At 35.0% G+C, this 26,190-nt stretch overlaps 2 protein-coding genes across 2 annotated transcripts; one reads left to right on the forward strand and one right to left on the reverse strand.

Annotated features, from left to right (window-relative positions):
• Positions 1 to 19,309: 19,309 nt before the first annotated feature.
• On the forward strand, positions 19,310 to 21,440 carry LOC142984359 (uncharacterized). Its single transcript, XM_076131914.1, has 4 exons — positions 19,310 to 19,382; positions 19,578 to 19,652; positions 20,059 to 20,185; positions 20,593 to 21,440. Exons 1-4 carry the CDS (start codon positions 19,335 to 19,337, stop codon positions 21,438 to 21,440), a joined length of 1,098 nt encoding a protein of 365 aa, XP_075988029.1. The 5' UTR covers positions 19,310 to 19,334.
• A 3,368-nt stretch (positions 21,441 to 24,808) lies between these two features.
• On the reverse strand, positions 24,809 to 26,125 carry LOC142984361 (uncharacterized). Its single transcript, XM_076131915.1, has 2 exons — positions 26,027 to 26,125; positions 24,809 to 25,618 (listed from the first exon to the last, which is right to left on the reverse strand). Exons 1-2 carry the CDS (start codon positions 26,072 to 26,074, stop codon positions 24,809 to 24,811), a joined length of 858 nt encoding a protein of 285 aa, XP_075988030.1. The 5' UTR covers positions 26,075 to 26,125.
• Between the last annotated feature and the right edge of the window lie 65 nt (positions 26,126 to 26,190).

Below are 26,190 nucleotides of genomic sequence, written 5' to 3' on the forward strand. Positions count from 1 at the left end.
GCGACTAACTACACATTGAATAGTCTGTAGTGACGTATCGAATACCATGAACAGTAGAATTTAGTATCGCGCGAATATATGAAAACGAGCCCAGTGGCCTAGGTACACATAGTGCCAAGGTACAACAGGTTCCCCTACTTCAAATATGAATAACGTGCTCGGTGTATTCAAATAAAAAAGAATAACGTATTTTTTAGCGTAAAATACTGTTCTGATAATATCTTCAATACGAATTTCTAATGTCCATTTTACAGAATATTAATTAATTAATGTATTTTGTTTCAGAAAAATGTCATACACCAACATCCTCCTTATCTTAACAGCAACTTTGACAATAACATCATGTCAGCGACTCCCCCCGAATGCCTTAGCATCTCTCATGCAAGACATCCTATCACCTACTTGTGCTAACACAAAAATTGGCACACCAGTCAACAGACGCAGTGTAATCCTAGAAGCAGGATTACCGAGAAACGCCGCTAAAATACAAAACCCCGAGATAATTATACCACGAAATGTATTAGTGAAACAGAAAGATATCGGCAAAGTTGTTCTACAAAAACCTAACGAAATAATACTACCAAAAAATGTCATTTTAAAAGCCAACGATGTCAATATACCAGCTAAAGTAATCATGCAGAAACCAGAAATAAGGAATATGGGAGCCAAAATGATTGTCCAAAACGAGAAGGTTTTACTTAATCCTGAAATATTAAACAATAGGAAAATTTTAGTGCAAAAAGGTAGAGAGATACCTTTATTGAAGAATTTGGCTGTGAATGGAGTAATGCCGAATAAAATAGTGTCTAATTCTGTGATTGTAAATGATGATAGACAAAGACCAGCTTTGAACATGACTCCCAGGTTGGTAGTAAATCAATCGAATGTCTTCCCTCAAGAGAGGGTTGCCATGAATCCGTATTTACCAGCTGCGTCTCCGGTTTCTGGTGTTCCTCCGGCGAATGCAGTTCCTCAGTCCAGAGGGCAGTACTTGAGGAAAATACCTATTCCTCCACCAACGATTTAAGGGGTTAATACCAGTTTCATGATCTTTTAGACTTTTTAAAATGGCGTCTGGTTACCAACACATGATTCTGGATATTCTTCTACCAACGTTTCTCGGTCTAGCTTGTCGTTGCCGAACTTCAGGCATATTCTATTGAGTGACAATATTTATCCACCTATCTGGATGGTTCGTAAATAATGACCGAGGAGTTTGCGAACCTTTGCCTGACAATGGGTTCAGATTTTTTCTAATCGTCTTCTCCTAAATATGAAAGAGTATTTGGGTAGACAGAACAGTTAAAAATAATTAGAGTATTGTTTTCTGGTAGTATGTTAAAGTTTTATTTATTTTAGTTTGTATTAAGGGCTATTTATTTTTTATTTAATAATAAATGATTGATTATTATTCTGTTGTTATTATTTTTATATGTACTGTAACTAAACTAAACTAAAATGTGACCAACCTTATAAATTACCTTCTATGTAAAACTTTTGTTTTTAGTTTGGTACTTACCTACTTTTTGTATTACGCCTATACAGTCCTTTTGTATGAATTGTTTAGTTCATAAAAGATTACCACAAAATTGGTAGCATAAATAATATATTTTTTATTAAATTAGGTTATTATTTTTAAAAGTATTTTTTTGAAACAAGACCAAAATTCAAATATTTATTCACTTAGGTCAAATGCTGACTCTAATGACGGTCGTATAATGTCAATATTGTTAATCTCTAGCTCGGAAAGAGCGTAAAGCCTTATGCGAAAAGCGAGCAGCAAACTAACGGCCAGTCTTTTAATTGACAAGCGTATACCATACCAACGTATGGAAAGCGAAAGCCTCTACCTCTAGGCTATCGTTTTTTTAATGGTTCAAGACATTAGCCGCCTTTACACAAACACTCTATCGCACGTTCTTAGGAGCGTACAGGATTACGCGCGGGAAAGCAGCGCGCTCTGAGAGAGCGATTATCTTGGTGTGCTTGACAGATGAACGTGGCGCGTGGTCTTTCCTTTCCGCTTACACGCGCGCTCTTTCACCCGCGATTGCTGTATCATGCACGATAGTGTGTGTGTGTAAAGGGGGCTATTGAAGTAATAATGTTTTCCTAGTCACCATTTGACGACGGCGCTTGCCATTTAAATTGAAACAAACTGAGGACTACTAGAACTACATAATACACAGATGCAGTTTCTATTCTATCACTGACGAAGTCCCGTCAGACTGGTAACTGACACGAGTTGTGAGAAATCGCGTGCAGGATCAGTGGCTTTCCGTGTTCTCCAAGGCACGAGGGTCTGCAGCCGCAGCTGCTGCAGCAAGTTTCTTACTCCGTGCTTTTACCAGGGGGGTTCCACTCCGCAGAGTAGGTATGATCGGCCGCCGGGCCGCATATGCGGCCTATCTCAGTAGGTTGCCACTCGGCGCGCTCGCTGACCGCGTCGCGCGGTTTAGTGCTAGCTACACTTATCTATTTTCTTAATCTGTTTTCTGTTTCAATAGAAAAAATTGGCAACTAAACAACAAAAATCCCGCAAAAAAGCTAAAAGATACTGTAGTGTTTATGGGCGCATGAACAAAGACAATACGGAATCGAAAATATCATAATAATATAATAAATATATAAATATCATTTTATAATGTCGTCGGCGCAGTCGTTAGTGTAGGTAATTTTTTATGCCTAAACTTCACTTTTGTTCAGAAGTGGACCTTCTGTACGGTAGTACTATTACTTATTCTGTGCTTTTACTGAGAATTTCTAGACTATCTTTTGGCCCGACCCATATTCAAGGCCGATACCTCTGCGTGGTAGCCGCATAATACTATAGGGCTTACATTATTTTTACTCACACTTAGTGCTAACAAAGGTAGATCTGCAATTTATTTTCATTTGGACACCATCCTACCGCCTTGAAATTATAAGTAATAAAGATTTTCCCTCGTCTCCATCTACCAGGCAAGATAAACGATTTACAGAAATGTCACCGTTTTGATGGGGTTGCATTGCATAACAAAGGCTAAACAAATCACAAAGACTGAAGACGAACGTTATAAAATACGGAAGCGTATTTAATATTTTTGTGTTTCATTTAGTTCCTTTCTGTCCGACAAAAAAAATTGTACGAAAGATTAGAATTTAGACAAAAGGTACCTATCTTGCTAAATTTAATTTTAAACGAATTTGATCGAGGCTGCCTTTAAGCGAGCCTTTTTGGGAGTAAGCTAGCAAGTGACGTAGCAAACTAGTTACAGTAATATATTTACTTAAAATCTTTATTTATTTAAATTGTGTTGTTAATAAATAACAAAAAATTATATAATACATATATGTATATTAAAGCCCATATAACTTCATTGTGTAAATAATGTCTTAGATAAATCTTACAATATAAAGTTTATCAAATAGGAAATCTATTGCGTATAAATTCAGGAATTGTACAACTGATTACAATAAGTAAATATGATAATTTAATAATATTATGCAAAATTTTGATTGTTTATTACAAAATATTGATAGTGAATGGTATATAAGCATTGTTTTTTAAATAAATAGTATAGTTTGAAGATACTATTGGTATAGTTAATAATAATATTATATTTAAAAATGAAGCAAAATATTTTATTAATATTCGCCTCGGCTTTGATTACTGTAAGTATTTTGGATATTCGTATTAATTAATCTAATATAATTATATAATTCTCGCGTCATAGTTTTCGTTGCCATACTCCTCCGAAACGGCTTGACCGATTCTCATGAAATTTTATGAGCATATTGACTAGGTCTGAGAATCGGCCAACATCTATTTTTCATACACCTAAGTGACACATTTTTTTTTATATGGCAAAGCAATGTTTGCCTGGTCAGCTAGTAAGATATAATATTTTATTTTTGAAGATTTTATATTGAAAATGTCGACCGTATAGTTAAGTAGTTTTAAAGGTAAAATTAAGTGTTTTGAAAAACGTTTTTTCCCTAAAAAATATTAAAAGGCCCCGCGAGAATTATTATTATTTCATGTAAATAACAACTGCCAAATAAACAAGGTTTAAGTGATAGCCGTTTTTAATCGACTGAAAACTTGTTACCTGTTGTGTGTACCTGTTTACGATCAACTCTTTACATATTTCACAGATGCCATTCTACACTATGTCCATTTAAATCAAAATTGTTTTTTTCCAGGTACAATGCCAATTCTACACACTACCATACAACAGGCCATGCCAATGTGGGGCACCACTACCCATCATACCAGCATCCCCTCCCTGCAACCCTGTACCAATACCAATACTACCATCCCCTTACGACGCACCCCTCACTAAAGTAGCAACAGTTCCTTATGAAGCACAAATACCAGTATCTATTCCTTTACCTGTTCCAGTATCAAAAGTACCTAATACGTGTGGGTGTTTGGATGTGCCGAAATATAGTCCTATACCCGAATTGCCTTCGCCGATTTTAAATCCGTTTTTACCCGCGGCATCACCCGTGTCTGCTCTCGCCCCCTTCTCCCCCCTACTACCCCCTGCTTGCCCGTGTAGTAGGTGTCAGTATTTGAAGAAAATACCCATACCTCCACCCTGTATTTAGATGTTAAGGAAATAAATTATTTTAGTATTTAATTTTGTTGTTTGATTTTTATAAAGCGATGTTGATTAACTATAAAGGGAGTTTATAAAGAAAATACTTTGCTGTTAAATATGCTTTCGATACAATGATAATTTGTATTTGTAAAATAGTCTGAAGATGTTTTTGGCTATACTTAAAAAGAAGAATACCTTCTAGAAGTTAAAATATTGTTTTTTATAATATGTAAAATAATATTATATTAGGTCTGAAAGAGGCCCAAACGGAGATGGCGGGACGACATGGACGCGTTCCTGGAAGATTGGCCGGAAGCAGCAAGCGACCGAGGGGACTGGAAGTCTAGGGGAGAGGCCTTTGCTCAGCAGTGGGACACAGAAATAGGCTAGATAAAAAAAAATATGGTCTGAAGTAATTATATTATACGAACTTCAAATATGTATAGTAGTACGGAAAAAAGATATGCTAATATTCTAAAGAATGAAACTCCATATAAACTCACCTGTCTGGCTATTATTGGAGAAAAAAGTACAGTTAAGCCATTTATGTACAGAGGAATAAAAGAAAGAAAAAATATCTAATGGCATTCATTGGTACTTTTTCATAAGAATGTGCCAGTACAAAGGTTTTGACATGAGAACTTAATTTGTTTTATTTAATCACTTATGAGGTCAACCTACTTTATGTAGGTTCTGTAAGCAGTAGTAGATTTCTGTAAAAATTCAAATTTCATTGAATCCAACAGATCGTGCAAAGCGTAATCAGTGGAGCAGTGATAGCCGAGTGGTCTAAGCGTACTGATGGTCAACGGTTCGAACCGGACACTTTTCGAAGTTATGCGTCTACGAGAAGTAGTAGAGAGAATTAATTCATGTTTCTACATAATATTATATTTCCTATGCAGTATGTAAAAGAAAAACTCACAGATTATATCGGCGATGTCTTGCAAAAAGATAATGTGTTCAGTATGACAAGATGTATGGACGTGAATGAATGCAAGAGTAGTTTAGAATTGTAGCAAGTGGCGTTCTTCGGTTTTTGCCTACCCCTATGGGAAAATAGCGTGATTTTATGTAGTGTATGATATGTAATGTATGTATGTATTTGTGTTTTAGAGATAATTATCACACATAGTTATATCAGTGAAGGAAAACATCGAGTTATAACGTTGCATGATCAAAAGTTGTTTGACGCTTTTATTGATGACAGGGCACGAAAAATCCACAACCCGCACGAGACCTGGACCCGCCCTCTATTGGGTGGAAACCCTTGCCAATCAGTGGGACAGTTATAGGTTAGAGAAACTGCGATATTTATAAGGAAAGTTGTTACATCGTGCTGCGATTTACGGATGCTGACTTATTAGTATCTGTGCAAGTAAATTTTTTTTTAGATTCTTTTTAAAGTTAAAAAAAACTCCTCTCACTAAGAGTTGCTCTTGTGTCACGAGGACTTTTACAAACATGCAAACAACGGACACAAAGTACAACCAGACCCAAAACAATTGTTTGTGGATCGCACAAAATTAAATGATCGTTCCGTGTGGGAATCGAACCCACAACCTCCCGACACAATGGTAGCGGCGTAGTGACCTTCACCACTGCGCCATAGAGGCAGTCAATAGAGACACAGCAGTCAATTAATTGATAAAAGTTATGGATATCACTTTAAACCTAATAAAAAGTTTGACATTTAGAACGTAATGCCAAAATAGTTCCTACGACACTCGTCAGAGGCGCTGGACGTTTTTTACAGCGTATAATGTAAGGATTTTCAGGTTAATAATGCACAGTTTTGTTGGTTCTGTCTCTATTTATTTTACAAGTTATGAAGTATCAGGCCTGAAAATTATATGACCTTTTGATTCAATATAAAGTAAAGATCTTATTCTTTCTCTATGCCTTTATTGTAATTTCACAATAATCAATATTTTATATTAGTTATTACGCCGATGCGTGTTGTAATTTTTAATCTAATCAAGAATCGAATTTAATGTGCAGTTTTACATCATTTTACATTTAACAGATAACGCACATTTATTGATAATATTTTTATACATAAATAGCAACTTTAAAAATGTAATATTATTCGGAAATTAATTACCAAAGAATTCACAGTAAAAATAATAATATAGCAACCATTTTAAATTTAAAATTAACGTTTGGTTAAAAATTTCTTTTATTTTTTTCGATTTTCTTTAAACAAATAAATATAATGTTTTCTATGTGGAAAATATTTTGTTGGGGACTAATTCAAGCATTAATTTTTACTGTAAGTATCTATTACAATAATATAGAAAATCCATTATTTCGATCCTAAACTATGTAATTATTATTTAATTATTTATTGTTAAATGCTTTTCACGATAAGCAATTTAGCATCTCGAAAGCTTAAATATTAAATTGAATATAAAGACTTTTTTAATTAAGTTTTCAAGTTATTTAACTGTCACAATTCAATGTTTTGATTGCTTTCGGGGTGCAGTGGCTAAGGTAGTCGCCATGACACTACCAGTGACTCGGGAGATCGAGGGTTCGATTCCCAATTTTTAATGCGGGAGTTGTATTTTAAAAGATAGAGAGAGAGAGAAAGAAAGCCTCTTTTGAACGCATCTGATTCTGTCTACAATGTTACTATATATTTCTTTAACCCTTGGTTTCTGGTACCTACATTTAGCGTTATTTTATATGAGTTTTAAACGCTATTGAATAGATAAACTATCGCTAAATGTGCCTCGGAAACCGAGCATAAGACTGTCTTACATAATAACAAATTATTTTCACACTTTTTCAGATCGTCTCTGCACAAGTCCAAATCCAGAACATACCACTATCACAGCTAAGAAACCTGCAATCTATACCTTATAGAGAGCCACAGCCATTAATATCAACACTCCTTTCAACAAACTCAATGCCTTTCGTAGACAAATTAAACATAATTGCAAACGTCATTCAGAAAATGCCCGCGAAACCAAAAAGATCGAATAATAGACTACAAATGGCTGAAGCATTGAAACGTTCAGCTTTTGAAAGTTTGATGATAGCCGCGAATGCGTGCAAGTGTAATCCAAAGGCTGATTCCATGTTGCCAGCACCACCACTGACAGTTGGTGGTGATGTGAAAAGAGCGGTAAAAGTGCAATATTTGTAGGTTATGTTTTTGTTAAGATTATTTATTTATTGTGTGAATAAATTATTTAAAAAGTAGTTACAACTTTTATTTACCTACATGATTTCTGTTGTAGCTTTCTTTTTGTAAAAGAAAACTTTAGCAATATCAAATACAATGCCTTTCGTCGATAAACTAAAACTAACTGCAAATGTCATACTTACAAAAAATGTCCGCGAAACCAAAAAGGTTTAACAATAGACAACTCACACACGGTCATTTGATTCCAAACTAAGCAGAGCTTGTACTATGGTAACCAAATAACTGATAAACATACTTATATACTTCTAAAACATACTTATATAGATAAATTGACATCCAGGCTCAGAACAAATACTCGTGCTCATCACACAAATATTTGTCCCGGGTGGGCTTCGAACCCGCCACACGCGGCGCTATGGTTATTGTGGCGCGGTAACCACTTTAACCACTGCGCCAAATGTGCAATAGGTTGTAGCGGCTCACTACATACAGCGACATCTACTGGGACCAGCGCGCAACCAACCACCACGCGCAGTGTGACTGACGTCACAAGTCCTAGATCGCGCTATCGAAGTTTGCACTGCAACTGACTATATATACAAGTTCCCGACTGCTACAGTCGGGCAGCCTAGGCCCGCCAGGCATGATCACCTCGCCTGGTCGGAAGATCCTCCCTTTGGTTGGAGGAACACGATCACCTCGTTCCTCCACAAGGTCATCAAAAAGGTCTAATAATAGAATACAAATGGCTGAAGCATTGAAACGTTCGGCTTTTGAAAGTTTAGTGTTAGCAGCGAATGCGTGCAAGTGTAATCCAAAGACTGAATCCATGTTGCCAGTACCACCGCTGACAGTTGCTGGGGATGTGAAAAGAGCGGTAAAAGTGCAGTATTTGTAGGTTATGTTTTTGTTAAGATTATTTATTTATTGTGTGAATAAATTATTTGAAAAGTAGTTAACACTTTTATTTCCATGAATTCTGTTGTACATATGTGTTAAATACTCTTTTAAACTAAAAGGATAAACCCAAATGATTGAATATTGTTCGAAATTAAACAGCTAAAACCTTAAAGCCTTGCCTAGTACTATGAATAAATATTGAGTAAATACATAAGTACATAAAATCACGTCTTCTTTTCAAAGGGGTAGGCAGAGATCAGAGATCGCCACTTGGTACGATCTTTGTAAACTTCATTCACATCCATACATCTTGTCATACTGTAATTATTTCAATAGAACCTATTCACAGGATAACAGTTTGTTATTTAATCACTCCCAAATTACTAAACAGAATTTAATTTCAGTTACAGCAGGCCTATTTCACTCCATGTACTTGCGCGCGATAAGTACCTACCGGCCGCCGGGCAGTCGACTGCTCATTTCTCAGTGGGTTGTCGACAGCCGCGCGGAGCGTTCGTACGCGAGGAAATATTTTGTGTTACCGGACTTGTAGCCCGACGTTCGTTGTTTTTTTTGGTAGTTACTAATTTAACATGGAAACTAATAATAAAAATAGTGGTACACTATGTGCAGTTGAAGGATGTAAATCCAGCAGGAGAAGAGATAAAAACTTATCTTTTTTCCATTTACCTGCTGATGAAGAAACGTGAGTACCTACCTACCTTTTTAATTCATTATTTGTTCCAGCGTATGAAAATACGAGTACGTAGTGCAGGAGGTTTAGATATTTAGGTAATACATTTTCGTACCTACAAAGAATTTTATTTTTCTTGTCGTATAATTTCGTACCTCAGTACCTACCTATGTACTTGTATTTTTGCTAATTTCAAAGGCATGACAATCTACTCAATTCTCGAGTACCTAATCAAAATTGAATTCCCGATTATTCTGAATTTTTTGGTTAGTCAATATCTTTCGGTCGTTGAGCGGGCCGTTCGCGGGTTCAGGTAAGGCTGGTCGATCTAACAAAATGTATGCATTTACCAGAGCGATTTGAATCGCTGCTGTCATATCACGACTTGTCGTCATATCGCAGTCTGGCTGAACGGCGGGCGCGCGGCGGCGGCGGCGGTTGCGGCATCTCCCGTGCGGCGGCGCATGCCGACAGAGGGATCAAAGGAAAGCCGGCCGTATGATGCGCGCCGCGCGCCCGCGCCTCGCACAGGTGTTGCGTCGTGTAAAATAGTTGAAAATATTTCTTAAGTAAAATAGTTGAAGTAATGTTACTTATTGTAAAGCGTACTTATTGACTAATTAAATCAAGTAAGCGCTTAGGCCTACTTGACTTGCGACTAATGACGTCAATTTTGGCGATACAATGCGCCATGTAACGACACAAACAAAACATGCATGGGTTGGTATGTCCCTTAATCAAAACAAATACCTACCTACTTATTATATTTCTTATTCAGGGACAGTGAAGGTATTAACAAAGTATGTACCTACATAAATCGTCTCTAGTAAATTATGCTTGATGAATACATTCGCTTGTTTGAGCTCCGCCCCCTCCCTGTATAGGATTCCGTACCCAAACGGTCAAAATCGAACCCTGTTAATCAGACTTCGCCGTCTGTCTTTACGTCCGTCTGTCACCTCAAACAATTGAACTTTTTAAATTTTGTAGGTATTTATTTCGCTGCTACAATAAAAAAAACCAAATTTAATAAATATTAAAGGGGTTTTCCATACAACAAACGTGATATTTTTGCCATTATTTGAATAATCGTGTGGTACTATTTTTGTCAAATTTATATCTACCTACATATAATTTTTTTTATTGGCTATTTGTTTGGGATGAAGGTATTTTAAATGTAAAAAAATATTTTATTTCAGGCGCAAAACTTGGACAGAACTGATAAGGAGACCAGATCTAGCAAGACCGGAAACGAAAATAAGATCGCATTTCGTATGTTCGCTGCATTTTGACCCATCTGTAATTAAATATACACCTAAATTATTACCTAAGGCATTACCTACATTATCCCTCCCGTCGTCGTCTCAGCCTACAACATCTAACTACAGCAATGAACCTAAAACAAAGGAAACCACTACACAAACCAAGTATTCAACTGTCAACATCATATCCGCTGTCACCGTTAAAAATACTGATACCAAATCTGAATCAGTACAGACCACCGAAGCTCTGTCATCCAACACGCCGAGAAAAAGAAAATTAATTAAAGAATTAAAAGAGTCTAACCTCAAAAAAAGAAGACTTCATAATGAATTGGATAAAATCAAAAATGAAGCTCAATCCAAGGACTCAGAAAAATTTGAGCGGTTTTCTTTCCAAACTGAGGATGAAGTAACAAAACGATTTTGCAAGCTAGTAAAGTGGCAAAGCAGTTTAAAAAGTAGATGCAAAGGGAACCGTTACACCCCAGAGTTTAAGTTATTTGCACTGAATTTTCATTTTTCCAGTCCGCAGACATACAGAAGTTTAAAGTCTTTTTTATCGCTGCCTAGTGAAAGTACGCTTCACAGATTTCAAATGGTTATTCCACCTGTGATTGAGGACCGTACCTTGGAATTTTTGTCTGCGAAGATGAAATCTTTGCCCAAAAAAGCCAGATATTGCACTCTGTGTATAGATGAAATGGCCATCAAACGACATTTACATTATGACACTAGAAGAGACGAAATGATTGGTCTCCATAACATTAATGGTGAAGTAACGCCTGAAATAGCTTCTCATGCTTGTGTGGTTATGATCCGAGGCATTATAGTCAACTGGAAGCAACCTATAGCATATTCATTCCTAGGATCGCCAAAGCATTACGAAAGATTGGAACTCTGGCTGGATGAAATCATTTTGAAACTTTCAAATATAGGGATTGACGTTAAGGCGATTGTGTCCGATCAAGGATCAAACTTTGACAAGTATGCCAAACAGGTCAAAAATATAACGAAGGAAAAGCCTTACTTTTTCTTAAATGGTAAAAAAATTTACTACATTTTTGACGCCCCGCATTTGTTAAAATGTATTCGAAACAATCTGTTGACAAACGATTTTGTATACGATGATAAGAAAATATCTTGGAAACATATTGAAGAACTATTTTCACAACAGCAAGAAAAAAATTTAAAGCTCATTCCAAGAATCACTGAAGCTCACATTAAACCAAACAATTTTCAAAAGATGAGGGTCAAATATGCCGCACAGGTATTCAGTCACTCCGTTTATTCCGCATTGAACGCCCTTATACGTCTCAAAAGTCTACCTGAAGAAGCAAGACCAACGGCAGAATTTGTAGAGAAAATGAACAATTTGTTCGATGTTTTAAATTCAAGTTCAGTCAATGCCACATGTAAATTTCAAAGAGCTTTTTCGTTCAAAAAATACCAACTCGATGTGTTAGAAGACGCTATAACAACATTCACACATTTAAGAGCCATCAATTCAAAAAAAGGTGCTGATAATACAAACAAGATAAAAACATTTAAAAATTTACAAATAACTATCCAATCCATAAAAATGCTATGCAATGATATGAAAGAAGAAGGATTTAATTACGTTTTTACAAGACGTCTTAATCAGGATAGTCTTGAAAATTTTTTTGGCACCGTGAGACAGCAGGGGGGAAACTGCCGCGATCCTACGGCAATTCAGTTTCAGAGAGCTTTTTCAAAACTGTTTCTGTCAAATATGTTGAAGAACTCCCCAAACACAAACTGTGAAGAAGACGTTTGCGAACTACTTCAAAAACAAAATGATTTTTTTGATAGGTCTACACCCACAGAACCTACCCGCCGTCGTACTGCACCTTCAGCAGTCGCTTTAAATGGTGAAACAGACTATTGTTTCGACTTGCCTACTGAAAATGCTTTAGTATACATATCCGGATACTTACTTTATAAATGCAGTAAGAAGCATACCTGCCCAGAGTTCACCTCAGAATTAAATAATATTCCTAATGTCGATGAATCCAGAATGTTCATTCATTTTAAAGCTTTCAACAAAACATCGTCTTTTTATGGCAGTTTAAAAGTACCTTCAGATTCCTTTTACGATTATGTAAAAAATCTAGAAATCACATTTGTTAAAAATTTTGATATTAACATGAGACAAAAACCCGGTCGCAAGCTCCTTGATCTTTTAAAAAATATTCCTTTTAACTCCCCTTGCCCTTGTTTCCCACAAGAATACCTACTTAAATTATTTATACGATTAAGAATATTTTCCACAATTAAGTTTAATAACCGAGAATTTCGCCAAGGCAAAAAAATTATTAAACATTACATCAAAATAAAACATTTGTAAGTTTTAATTGATAATTTCTTGATAATTAAAAAATAAAACATGTTTAAACAGAAGAAATTATTTTTTTTTTCAATTATAAAGTTTACTGCAAATACCTACTGACATATATATCGAAAGAGGCAGCCCTGACAATCTACGCTGAGCACGTGGCGGCGCGCACCTACAGAGCAAAGTCAACTTTATGTTCGTAAGCTTTGGTTCATTTTGGCTTGCAACGTCTAGCTACTAAAGGGAGTAGGTTATTATAGCAGTTGGTATAGTCATTTTTCCTTGGAGTGATTTATCTGTTACGTAGTAACTATTAAGTAATCTGTGGTTACAGTCAGATAGCTTACAACCTGACACTGAAGATCAAGTTTTATTGAAATCACAACAATTTAAACATATTTTAAGACTGCGTGGAATTGTACAACCTTCGGTAGAAAATTTCCAAAAATTCTCTATTAGTGCTCCTTTACACTTCCTAAGAAATCTTTCATACTAAATTTCAAGTTTCTGCGCTCAGTAGTTTCAGCTGTGCGTTGTCCATCAGTCACTCAGTTACTGAAAAGCCATACATGTACGTATATTTAGAATAGAATAGTTTATTTCAATTACTAAGTATTACAAAAATGTCTCTTAGTCTACAGTAAATATAACTACAATGGATGATTATATAAACAAGAGAATACGTTGACGACCGTAGTAGTATGAACTGTGTCACAGTCGTTATAGATAAATTATACGTAAGTTGCTGAAAATCAATACCTATATAAAAACTTTCAGCACAAACGATGACAAAGTAAACGTCACAAATAAATTCATGAAACCTTCAGTGTATTCTAGTACAAGGCTTGTTTTTCTACACTACACTTCATACCAAATTTCAACTTTCTCCGCTCAGTAGTTTCAACTGTGCGTTGTCCATCAGTTACTCAGTAACTGAAAAGTCATATATCTATACTTACTAATATTATAAAGCTGAAGAGTTTGTTTGTTTGGTTGTTTGTTTGTTTAAACGCGCTAATCTCAGGAACTACTGGTCCGATTCGAAAAATTCTTTCAGTGTTCGATAGCCCATTTATTGAGGAAGGTTATAGGCTATAATTATCATCACGCTACGACCAATAAGAGTAGAGTACCAGTAAAAAATGTTACAAAAACGGGGGAAAATATGACCCATTCTCTCTTATATGACGCAAGCGAAGTTGCGCGGGTCAGCTAGTATAAGTATATAAATAAATTATACGTAAAACTACCCACATAAAACTTTCAGCACAAACAAAGGCTTACACGTCACAGATCGATACATGAAACCTTCAATATATTCTAGTACAAGGTACCTCGGAGGTCGGAGCCCTGGGCTCAAGGGCGGCCTTGGACGAGGTCGGCTCAAAGCCTTGTTCCTCAAGGCGAAGGTAAAACCTTCGAGCGAAGGTAAAACCTTCAGGCGAAGGACGAATTGAAGGACGAGGTTGAAGTAGGGTTTGTCAATGGGTGTATTGATTTGTAGACGTAATATTCTAGGCTGAAGACGATCATTTGTATTGAACATAGGTTATGCGTGGTTTTAGAGGATCAATATATTGTATAGTTAACGTATTTATTGCGCAATATTATTGACCGTGTGTGTTTTGTGTTGTGCAATATTTTTGGACATTTTCATATAATGTTAACATTTAACTTAATAGTGAAATATTGTTGCTAGATTATTTTCCTTTTTATGGTTGGCTAAAGGCATTATTTTTTGTATAGATCTTACTTTATCTATACTAATATTATAAAGCTGAAGAGTTTGTTTGTTTGTTTGTTTGTTTGAACGCGTTAATCTCAGGAACTACGAGTCCGATTTGAAAAAATCTTTCTGTGTTAGATAGCCCATTTATCGAGGATTGCTATAGGCTATATATCATCACGCTACGACCAATAGTTACGAAAAATGTTACAAAAACGGGGGAAATTATGATTCTCTTATGTGACGCAAGCGAAGTTGCGCGGGTCAGCTAGTCACTTATAAAACTCTTCCGTTACTGACTGACTGATGGACAACGCACAGCCGAAACTACTGAGCGTACAAACTTGACATTTGCTGTGAACATTTCTTAGGATTTTGGGAATTCTACACGGGCAAAGCCGTGGTTGGAAAGCTAGTAAACCCTAATATGTAGGCCAAAGGTGTATAAGATGCACACGTTTCGCCCTAAACATGTCTCTATGTAATAAGTAAACGGTACAAAGTAAAAGGCTCTTACTTTTTACCGTTTTCGTACAAAACAATATTGTAAAGTCCCCTGTAAGCCTCGAGATGACCCATTAGCTGGATGGCGGTGTCCCCGTAGCTGCCGCCCAAGGTCGTCACTAAGGGGGAATGTGCCAATCATGCGAAAACCTAACATATCTCTATGTAAATGAATGAATTCGATGAAAGTAAAGGATTTGTGTAATGTTTTTTTATAATTACCTATGTGTGTATTTATGTATAAGTGTTTTCTGTAAATTCTTCTACGCGGCGAATAATATGTTCGGATGCCTTTTGTAATATAAATCATAAAATGCTATTAACACTTTACCAGAGCCGGGAATCGAACCCGATATTTCGATGGATAATTAAATAATCCATCACAACTTTTATCACAGTTGCAACATTGATGCAAGGCGCATTTTTTATAAGAATCACGTCCTATTGATAAACCATTACTCAGATATTTAAGATAAAAACCTATCTTTTATCTATCATCTCAGTGATGATAAGAGATATAGCTTTATATATTAATGTAATTATAGAAATGTATTTAGTTAATTAATAGTTTCAAGAAAGTGATGACATAAGTTGGGTTTTAGATTGAAAAATGATTTTGAAAGTTTTGGTTTTTGCTAATTTCTTGGTGATACAGGTAAGAAAACGTTTTCTTTTCTATATGGTTGGTTAATTATATAGATAACCAATAAATATATTATTTAATATAAGTTTACCTATTGTTACCCAAATTGAGACAAGTTTTCCCAAAGTCAACTTTTTCAGGAAATATTTTTGACAAAGTTTTAAAAATTGTGAATTGAATAAAGTATTTGTAAAAACTGCAAAGATATTTCTTAAAAGTGATTAACTCATCAAATAAATTGTTATCTTTGTTTTATTTCTAGTTTAGTTCATACCAAATTAATATTAGCAACAAAGACACAATTTTATTTACACTACATTTCATTTAATAAATATACGAAAAAGAAAGGTTTTACATAAAGCAGCTCAAAATAAATTTCACTAGTGTTAAAAAACAGCGTAGCTTTACAAGGTGCTATTAAATAAGTTGGTCAGTTTAACAATTTTTCATGACATTTTCATTTTTTCATTCATTTACAGGTATCATTAGCCCACATAGTGACAAAGGACCCAAGCAGTTATAATATACACTACGGACTTTTACCTCCAATCAAAAGATGTTCCAGACAGGCAGAAAACTTGGCAATCAATGAAAACAACATAAACAATGGATTGCCAAACAACAACGGACCATGTGACAATGTATTGTTTAACAACATAGCATCAAACAATTTATTGCCAAATGTTAACAATTTGCCAGGACAAGGCTTTAGAAACTTGCCAGCTAATAGATTTGTGTCAAATGGTTTTAATACCGGTTTGCTGGCGAATAATGTACAATTAAATAATGCCTTGCCAAGCAATTTGGCTGTTGGCAATGGACTTTACAATCCTAATCACGTGGTACCTAGCAATGGTTTTGCGATTGGTAATAACGTGCCAATGAATATTTTAAATCCTAACTTTAACAATCAATTTGCCAGCAATATTCCAAGTTCAAATAACTTCTTGCCAGGCAATGGATTTGTAAATACGAATAATTTTGTCAATAGTAATTTATCACCTGTTAATAATATGCCAATTCCCAATTCTTTGCCAAACATGAACAATATACTTCCAACTACTCCAATGAACTTGCCAGGTTATAATTTACCAGTCAATAACTTCGCAAATAACTGGCCTGCCAACAACATTTTGCCAAATAGCAACAATATGTTTTTGCCAAATATTCCCAATTTGCCACAAAACAATCTACCTATAGCAAACGGTTATAATCAGTTTAATTTACCTATTAATGGAATATCAAATATGAATTATTTACCAAATGGTGCTGCAATGTTCAACAATTTACCAGTAGCTGGGCCCATCAATAACTTTCCCATATCTAACAATATGTTACCAAACAACGGTTTGCCAATTGCCAACCCACAATTTGGCAATGTAAATAACCCATTTACGAGCTTTAGCAATTTGCCGGTAAATACAATAATGCCAAATGCGAATCTGCCGAGAAACATTCTAAATAATAATGTTCCCATGCCAAACATTAATAATGGTCAATTTATAAGTTCAGGATTGTTCCCTGCGAACAATATGCCAATAAACGGATTGCCAACTAATTTACCCATTGCCAATAACTTTGCTAATTTGCCAAGTCAGACAAATTCGCTTCAAAGTTTATTGCCAATGCTCTCAAGTCTAGAATTAGAAAATCAACCAAGCCTTGCCAGTAGTCTTAATTTTGCCAGTGAATTGGCAAATAGTCTAAACTTCGGCAACGAATTGTCAAATAATTTGAAGATAGAAGGTTTTGGGAATTTGCCAATTTTGAATGGTTTGCCAGTTGCTGGCATAACGGAGACAGTTACTTTGTTAAATAATCCTTGTGAATAATAATTTTATTTCAAAAAGATTTTGTTATTTAGTGTGTTAGTTAACTTATTTTTGTATTAATTAAATTAATTTTATTTATTTATTTTACCTGTTAAATAAACCAATAAATAAATTCTAGAAAGGGTTTCCATTTTATTTATCCTTTATTTTTAAAACATTAACATTGTGTGACTGTATGAGGCGCCCATGGCCAACGGCTCACCAGTCAGCAAACGGTCTGCGAGTTAAGCAAACCTTGGCGCAGTCATTCCATAGATGTGTGACCGTATAGTGGTATTTGAACTGGGCGTCTCCGTGCTTCGGAGGGACGTAAAATGTCGGTCCCGGTTGTTGTCAATTAAGATAACAGTCGTTAAGCCACGTCAAAGGCCTTCGGGCGGCTTGAACAACTTTGACACTAGGTTGACCACTAACCATACGATGAGAGGGAGAGAAAGGCAAGGGAAGTTTGTAAGGATCGTACCAAGTGGCGTCTTTGCTCTCTGCCAACCCCTATAGGAAAAAGGCGTGATAATACAGTATATAGTATGTTTTTAGTCTGCAAATGTCACGACATTTTCTCTATTATCAATCTTTTTTTAATTTAATACATGTAAGGACAATGGAAGTTATTCTGACTGAATGTTGAAATATTTTGATAAATTTATATATTTAGTTACTCGTCACGTATTCATTGTGAGTATAGCTATGTTCGTTTATTTGGGTTTTGTTTGAAATACTTTTAATAAAACTTAGTGTAAACACTTAGAAATTGGCTATGGCGAAACCTTGTAAAACATTATCTTTCAAATAAATGATGTATTGTGTTCTAATTATTGAATGTTTCGATAATTATTTACATTAATTTTATTAATTGTATAAAAAAAATGACTTTGCTCAAAATTATTTGACTGCAGTTTTTAAAACACTTACGTCAATTTAAAAATAAAATTGACAGTTATGTAAGACAGGTCCAAAATTACTACCCTGCCCGAATCCTTACTTAATTTTCAAAATAATTTAAACATTACAAAGATTTTTAAGAAGTTTTCCCTAACTTTTAAAGTAAATGGTAGTTTGTAACCATAAAAAGGAGGAAATTCGAATGTTTGTTACTAATTTACGCAAACCATATCGTTCACCTCCGTGGCGCAGTGGTTTAGGTCGCCACGCCGATACGACTGTGTCGGGAGGTCGTGGGTTCGATTTCCAAACGGAGCAATTATTTCTGCGATCCACAAATAATGTGTAACAATGTTTCGGGTCTGGTTGTGCTTTGTATCGGTTGTTTGTATGTTTGTAAAAGTCCCCGCGACACAAGAGCAATTCTTAGTGCGGGAGTTGCCTTTTAAGAATAAATAAATAAAATTTGCGCACCCAGCATTAAAATACATAGAATACTATTAAACCTAGAAACCCTTTCAATGCAGACGTACTCAAAGGCAGAATCCAGTTATAGAATAAATAGTTTTTCTTCAATCAATAAACAAACACAGGATATAATTAAATAAAAATCGAAAAAAAAAACATAAAATAATAACAATTATCTCTTTATAACACTAACAAACGGTCAGACAAACGGTCGGTTTATATTCTATATGCATATATGCATAATAGTGTTTGTTAGGTTAGATAGCGCAGGTACTTTATATAAGTAGGTCGAAGGCGTGGGAGCTGTTTTGTACGGGTTATATAGATAGTAATATGGGGCTGCAGTTGTTACTGGTTTTAGTGCAAGTGTTCAGTTTGCAGGTATGTGGATATATTATTTAGTATTTTATAATAATAAATATAACCCACTTAACTTAACTTTAGTGACCCCACTTCCATATGGAACGAATAGCCAGGAAGAGAGAGAACCCATTACTGTCCCGCTGCTGCAAAGGAAAGTAAGTTTTTGGGTTAAAATTATGAATTATTATTACTCAACTAGTATATTGTTTTCAGGATGTGTTCAGTTATCCACAACGTGATATACTGGCTTACCTGTCTTTGGAGGACTTCGCTTATCTCACTTCATCGGTAAATTACAAACAAAAACATTATTTTACTTAGTTTTTGATAAAGGTACCTAAAGTTAACTTTATGTTTCTTTTTACTCAGTTTATCATAAAGTAACATAAAGTGAACTTTAAATATATTTAAATTAAGTCTAATCTTGATCTGAAATCGCCACTTTTATAAGAAACCTTTCAAGCTGTCCTGTCAATATCTTGTCAGCGGTAAAGTATGAAGTAGTTGCAGTGATTTCAGGCAGGGTTCTTGATATTGCTAATGTATTTTGCATGAATAAAAATACCTTTTCTAAAAACGAAAAAAGCATTGTAAATGACCTAGCTACTACACAAAATGTTTTTTTATCTACTTTTATTATGTCTTATTAATTATCTTAAGAAAAAAATATTTTCTACTTTTTACTAACTTACAGAAATTAGAATGGCTGCCCATACCGTCATGTGAGGTGGTGAGAGTGGAGCCCTACGAGTCGGGCACGGCGACGTACCTGCAAGAACATCAGTACAATACTGTTGGATCTTTGAGTCCAGGATATTCAGGTATGACAAGCAATTTAACACCCAAAAACAAAGACTTTGAAGTTATTTTTCGATAAAGTTTCTGAAATAAAAATCTGGTATGATAAAAAAATGAGCAGAAATATATGAAATTGAAGTTATTGTTAACCGTGTTTAGGGAGTTTGAATATTAATTAAATGTGGTTATTAGGCCACCGTTGATGGGTTTTTACAGCATCGCTGCCTTTTCAAGTACCGTGGGTTCGATTCCCTAACAAAACATATATTTTTAGGGTTAAAATCTGTGCTTGATTAGGTTTAATACCCAAAAAATAGAATCACAAAATGACTACTTTAAATTGTAGTCAGATAGAGACAAATTTTACTCTTCTACAAGTATTTACGATTGAAAAAGTTTCCTACATTTTTAACTCATACTTTGTTTACAGTTTCCATCGCACCGACAGCACTGCCAACAGTATCCTACCTACCATCGGTCTCAATACAAACTATCTCCACACCAACTTTAACAGCATCTCCATTAACCATAGCATCGATTCCCATCAACCTATCCCCTACACCCGTCCTATCATCAGATTACCTAACAACAGAATATTACTCTGTGCCTATATACGCATCGACTGGCATCCAAGAACCTGTGACGACATCATCTGCGATTGCCGAAGCAACATCAATAGTAACTCCTTTATCAAGTTCTGCGTCAGCCTTATCAGCTACTCAAACGTTATCCAATTCACCTTTGACAACAACAGCTGCTGTTTCTGAAGCTTCAGCTTTTGCAAGTCCATTGGCAAGCTCAGCAATAGGTTTATCAGCTGCTCAGACCTTATCAGGTGTACCGACTTTCTCAAATTCTCCTTTGACAACCACATCAGCTGTTTCCGAAGCCGCTTCTATAAGCACTCCATCATCAAGTTCTGCAACAGCCTTATCAGCTCAGACTTCAAGATCACCTTTAACATCTACAACAGAAATATCCGAGGCATCATCAGTGAGTACTGGTTCATCATCATCTGCTGTAACATCTGCACAGACGTTATCGAGCTCGCCTTATTCCTCCACATTGAGTACTACAACGGCTTCTACGACTACTTTGTCGGATTCTAGGGAAGATTTTGAGGTGAATGACCTTATAATCAAAGATAAGTATGTTGGTAACCCTAGTTATTATCCTGGAGGAAGCGTGGGGAGAGCTGTGCCGGTATCTGGTACTGTCGGGTTTAAAGGTCTTTTGCCTGCAGTTGGAACTGTCAAAATTTACGGAACGTGTTATTGATTGATTGATGATAAATGAGATGTTTTTCCGCTGTATACAATTTTGGACATTGTTTCTGTTTTGTATGTGTTGATATTATTTATGTATCTTCGGAATATCTATAATTTGAGGTTGATAGAGATTTAAATTTCAAACTATTTTGTGTGTTTTGATAAAAACTTGATGTTTAGTACTAAAATATTCGAAAGTTGAAAACATGGAAAGGATAAACTTGTCTAATTTTTTGAAGAAAATAAAGATTATTGTAGTTTTCTTTCGTTTAATTTTACCCTTAGCTTTCGTCGTAATTTACACATAACCACGCATTGAAAATCGAAATCGCTCTTCGGATGTAATAAAAAAATAATATAATTAATATCATTGGAGAACTTCGATTAATTAATTAATTCCAAACTAAAAATACTTAAATGAGACAAATTAACATCCAAATTTAGAAAAGATGGTATTGCTCATCACACAAATATTTGTTTTGGGTTAGATTCAAACCTACCAATAACAAAATGTTTCCTTTGTTTAGGTATTACGAAACCAAAATGTCACAACACAATATCTCAGTAATGCGATTTGTTTAACACTAACATTATCAATTGTCATAATATAAGATAAGCTCTTTTGACTCTGGACACGTTGTTCGAGATATTTTTCTTTGAATATAAATGATTGTGTTGATATTAAAATAACAGTTTTATACCATGCAGTGTTGCTGCTTTTTATTTTATGTTGGTATTTTACAGGTATGTAGAAATTTATCTATTTATTTACATATTTTATTGTAAACTAGCTGACCCGCGCAACTTCGCTTGCGTCACATTAGAGAGAATGGGTCATAATTTTCCCCGTTTTTGTAACATTTTTTACTGGTAGTCTGCTCCTATTGGTTGTAGCGTGATGATATATAGCCTATAACCTTCCTCGATAAATGGGCTATCTAACACTGAAAGATTTTTTTCAAATCGGACCCGTAGTTCCTGAGATTAGCGCGTTCAAACAAACAAACTCTCTAATATTAGTATAGATGTATTTTTTAACACGATGTTTGTATGTGTGTCTGTTTGTCTTTTTCACTGTAATGCGTCACTCCTAAACGGGTGAACCGATTTGAATGCAGTTTTATTTATAAGAAAGGACTTTTTGTTTGTTTGATTGGTGACGAAAGCAAAGGGTTCGATTCCCGTTGCGTTTTAATGATGTTGTCGGATCTTGTTGTAATTAAATAATGCACAATAATATAGATCCCTTTTGGTTAACTTAAAGGTTTATTTCAGTAGCGGGGTTACATTTGGTAGTACTACGCGGGAATACGCGGATATGAACCCACGACCTCTCGGTTGCTAGACCGATGCCTTTCTATTTTCTCTACTTACATGTGTATAACCAACTTTTGTATTATGATTGCGACACAAATTTTTAAATTAATATGAAAGTTCTTTTCGAAAAGAATAACCTAATTCCTTTTTTTTTACAGTTTATATCAGCCCGAGTCATATCAAATGATGTGGCAATCAACACTGCTATTTACCGGAACCCTAGAAGCCTTCAAATGCCAAACAGATGGACAAACAACCAGTTTCAAAATATGGGAATAACTGGCAACAATATGGCATTTAAAACCAACAATAATAATTTGGCAAATGTAAATAAATTTGATACTAATGCCAAACAAACAATGCTACAAAATAACTTGCTAAATAGCAATGACATTGCTAACACTCAATTTGGCAATAATGTTGCTAAAACAGGTTTCAGCCCATTTATAACCAATGCAAACGCTTTTAATAATGATGTGCCAAAAATAATTAGTTCAAGAACTATGAATTTGAGTATTGGCAATCCGTATGCTGTAAATGACAATAATGGCAAGTTTGGTTTGAAAATTATTCCGGACAATTTGCAAATAGTTGGGACTGTCAATGTGAAAGGACAATTGCCGTTTTTAGGGACAGTGGCAATCAATGGTCGAGTTCCTAGTGATGGGAAAGCTAATGTGAATTATAATTGTGGTTCTTTTAATTTGGGAAAAGTTACTTAGTTGTTAGAATGGTTGTATTTATTTAGAAAATAAATTTATTTATTGTTTTCGTATATTATAAATTTCTTTTATTCGTAAATTATAAACAAACACCTGTGTGTGTTGTTTATAATATGTCCGAATTAGTTTTTTTTTACTAAATACATTACTTACACACATTGGATTAAAATTACCCTAAACACCAACATTTTTTAAACTTCCATAGATATTTTTTTCTTACAGACGTGATATTCAGTCTTGTTTTCAATAAGAACTAATAAAATAAAAAAAGTAAAATTTTATACTTAAAACCTAATATTTGATAACCAATGGTAAACTAAATTTAAATAAGAAATATAAAAATAAGCGATATTTTCATTGCTTAAGAGAGATGTCCTAAAGACATTAGTTTTAACCCATTTTACTACTAGTTAAATCTTCGCTAAACGACGTCTATGGCGCAAAAGTTAGAATTATCACCGAAATCTTACGAAAAACATGGGTGAATAATTGATAAGTGCTCTAGGTCTATATATTATGTAAGTAGGTACTTTGTGTCTATTATTTGTAACACTCCCTAAAAGACAATAATACTTTTTTATGAATATCCCAAAAAAACGAGAATAGGTTTTACCGTCCATATAAATATTATAATGCGGAAATCGTTACGTTTTAACGCCTGAAACTGAAACTATTCTTATTTGTTTCGCAAGAAGATAGATAGAGTTCCTGGATCATACTAACGGGACTCTTTTCACAGAAAAATTTAGGAGGATATAGCTGCGTCTTTGTGTACATAAACGTCTTCGACACAACATGAGTACATCATATTCTTATTGTGATCCTCATTTTTTGTCCTCGATTTCACGGGTTTGCTGTATCTAAATAATACTGAAAAGCAGCATCATCAATCATTGTCGTTGTTTTTTGGTGTATTTTACATGTCTTATATTTCATTATTGATATTGCTGTTGGGTAGCTAAACAACAAATATAGACAATTAAATAATTTGTAAAATTATGATAGCTACTAGCACTCTTTTTATTTTCTATTAGCAAAGAAAATTATACTTTACTTCATACGAAAATCAGATATGCAATTACAGTTTTCATCAGTAGTTGTTCCACAGATAGGTAAAGATTTTTACCCAATAACGAAGGAGGGGTTAACAACTTTCAATTTTTTAAAGACTGTTACGAATATTTGACGTTTTTCTTTGCTGTAAAATCAAGTAGAATGATCTGGGACATTTAATAAATTGCTTCAAATAAAATCACAAAAATCATAAATTAAATAACTTTATTTATAAAACAAGCACCTTAACCGAATGACTAAATGTTACATCACTATACACCTTAAACTAATAGACCACCTGGTTGTTACAACCACAGCCGTTCGCAACACTAACTAGTCCACCAGCTGGGACTATACCCTCGAAAGTCACATAACCGATAACTGGTACATTGCCATTCAAAGCTGTGGTGCCACTGACGGGCAATTCACCAATTACTGACACGTCTCCGTAACCTGAAGGTCCCGAGATTCCAGTGTATCCATTCATAGCTAAAGCATTGTTTGCAGCAAAATTGTTCATTGCTAAATTATTGGCTGCTACGTTGTTTGCTGCCATACCATTCATTGCTAAATTGTTTGCTGCTAAACCATTCATTGCTAAGTTTCCCGCTGCCAAATTGTTAGCTGCTAAATTGTTTGCAGCTAAACCATTCATTGCCAAGTTTTGGGCTGCTAAATTGCCAGGATAATTTCCTACGTTTGGTCCGTAATTGTTTACTAAGTTGTTTGCTGCTAAGTTATTGAGGCCAACGTTGTTTGCGCCCATACAGCCGGGACCAAAGTTTGCTAAGCCTTGACCGGCTAGGCCGGGATTTGCTAGACCATTAGCAAGTCCAGGACCTGAAAAGCCATTAGCTAGTCCTGCTGCTGCAAGATTATTGGCTAAACCAGCTCCCACTATGCCGTTAGCAAGGCCAGCTCCCGCTAAACCATTTGCAAAGCCGTTTGCTGCTAGGCCATTAGCAAATCCAGGGTTTGCCAGCCCGTTAGCAAGTCCTAAGCCAGGGCCAGCTAAATTATTGCCCATTCCAAGGCCATTTTGAAATCCATTTACTCCAAATCCATTACCAAGCCCGATAGCTTGGCTGAATGAATTCTGAAACAAAACAAAAACAATTAAACATGACGCACGATAGTAGACTTGATCGTTTTAAGGTCCAATATTTTGATTTTAATGTAAATAATAAAGAATCATCAAAATTGGTCTACGCAGTAAAAAGTTTTGAAGTATAAACAGTAAAAAAATGCAGTCGAAATAAGACCTCCTCCTTTTTTTGAAGACGTTAAAAATATATTTATTTATGTATTAAGCTAATTTACATGATTGTTTTAGCTATGGACCTAAGTTTAACTACATAATAACAAATTATAAAGGTTCAATTCAAATAATATCATATTTAAATAGGAGATAAGAACTATCTTTTCAAAAACCGACCCTTATGTGTTTGAAAAAGGGGATAAAATGTTTGTACACGAATTAACCAGTAACTAATAAAATACACACCTGAACTAAAGAGACAGCAACACACAAAATAACAAGACTAAACGACATGTTTATACAACTTAATTGACTATAATAATAATACGATAGTGAGACAAAGCCTTTATAGCGACGTATTACAAAAGAATTATGTCATGTAGTGATAACTTGTGCGCTTGATTAAATAA

This window comes from Anticarsia gemmatalis, chromosome 27, assembly GCF_050436995.1.
Source record: "Anticarsia gemmatalis isolate Benzon Research Colony breed Stoneville strain chromosome 27, ilAntGemm2 primary, whole genome shotgun sequence".
NCBI lineage: Eukaryota > Metazoa > Arthropoda > Insecta > Lepidoptera > Erebidae > Anticarsia > Anticarsia gemmatalis.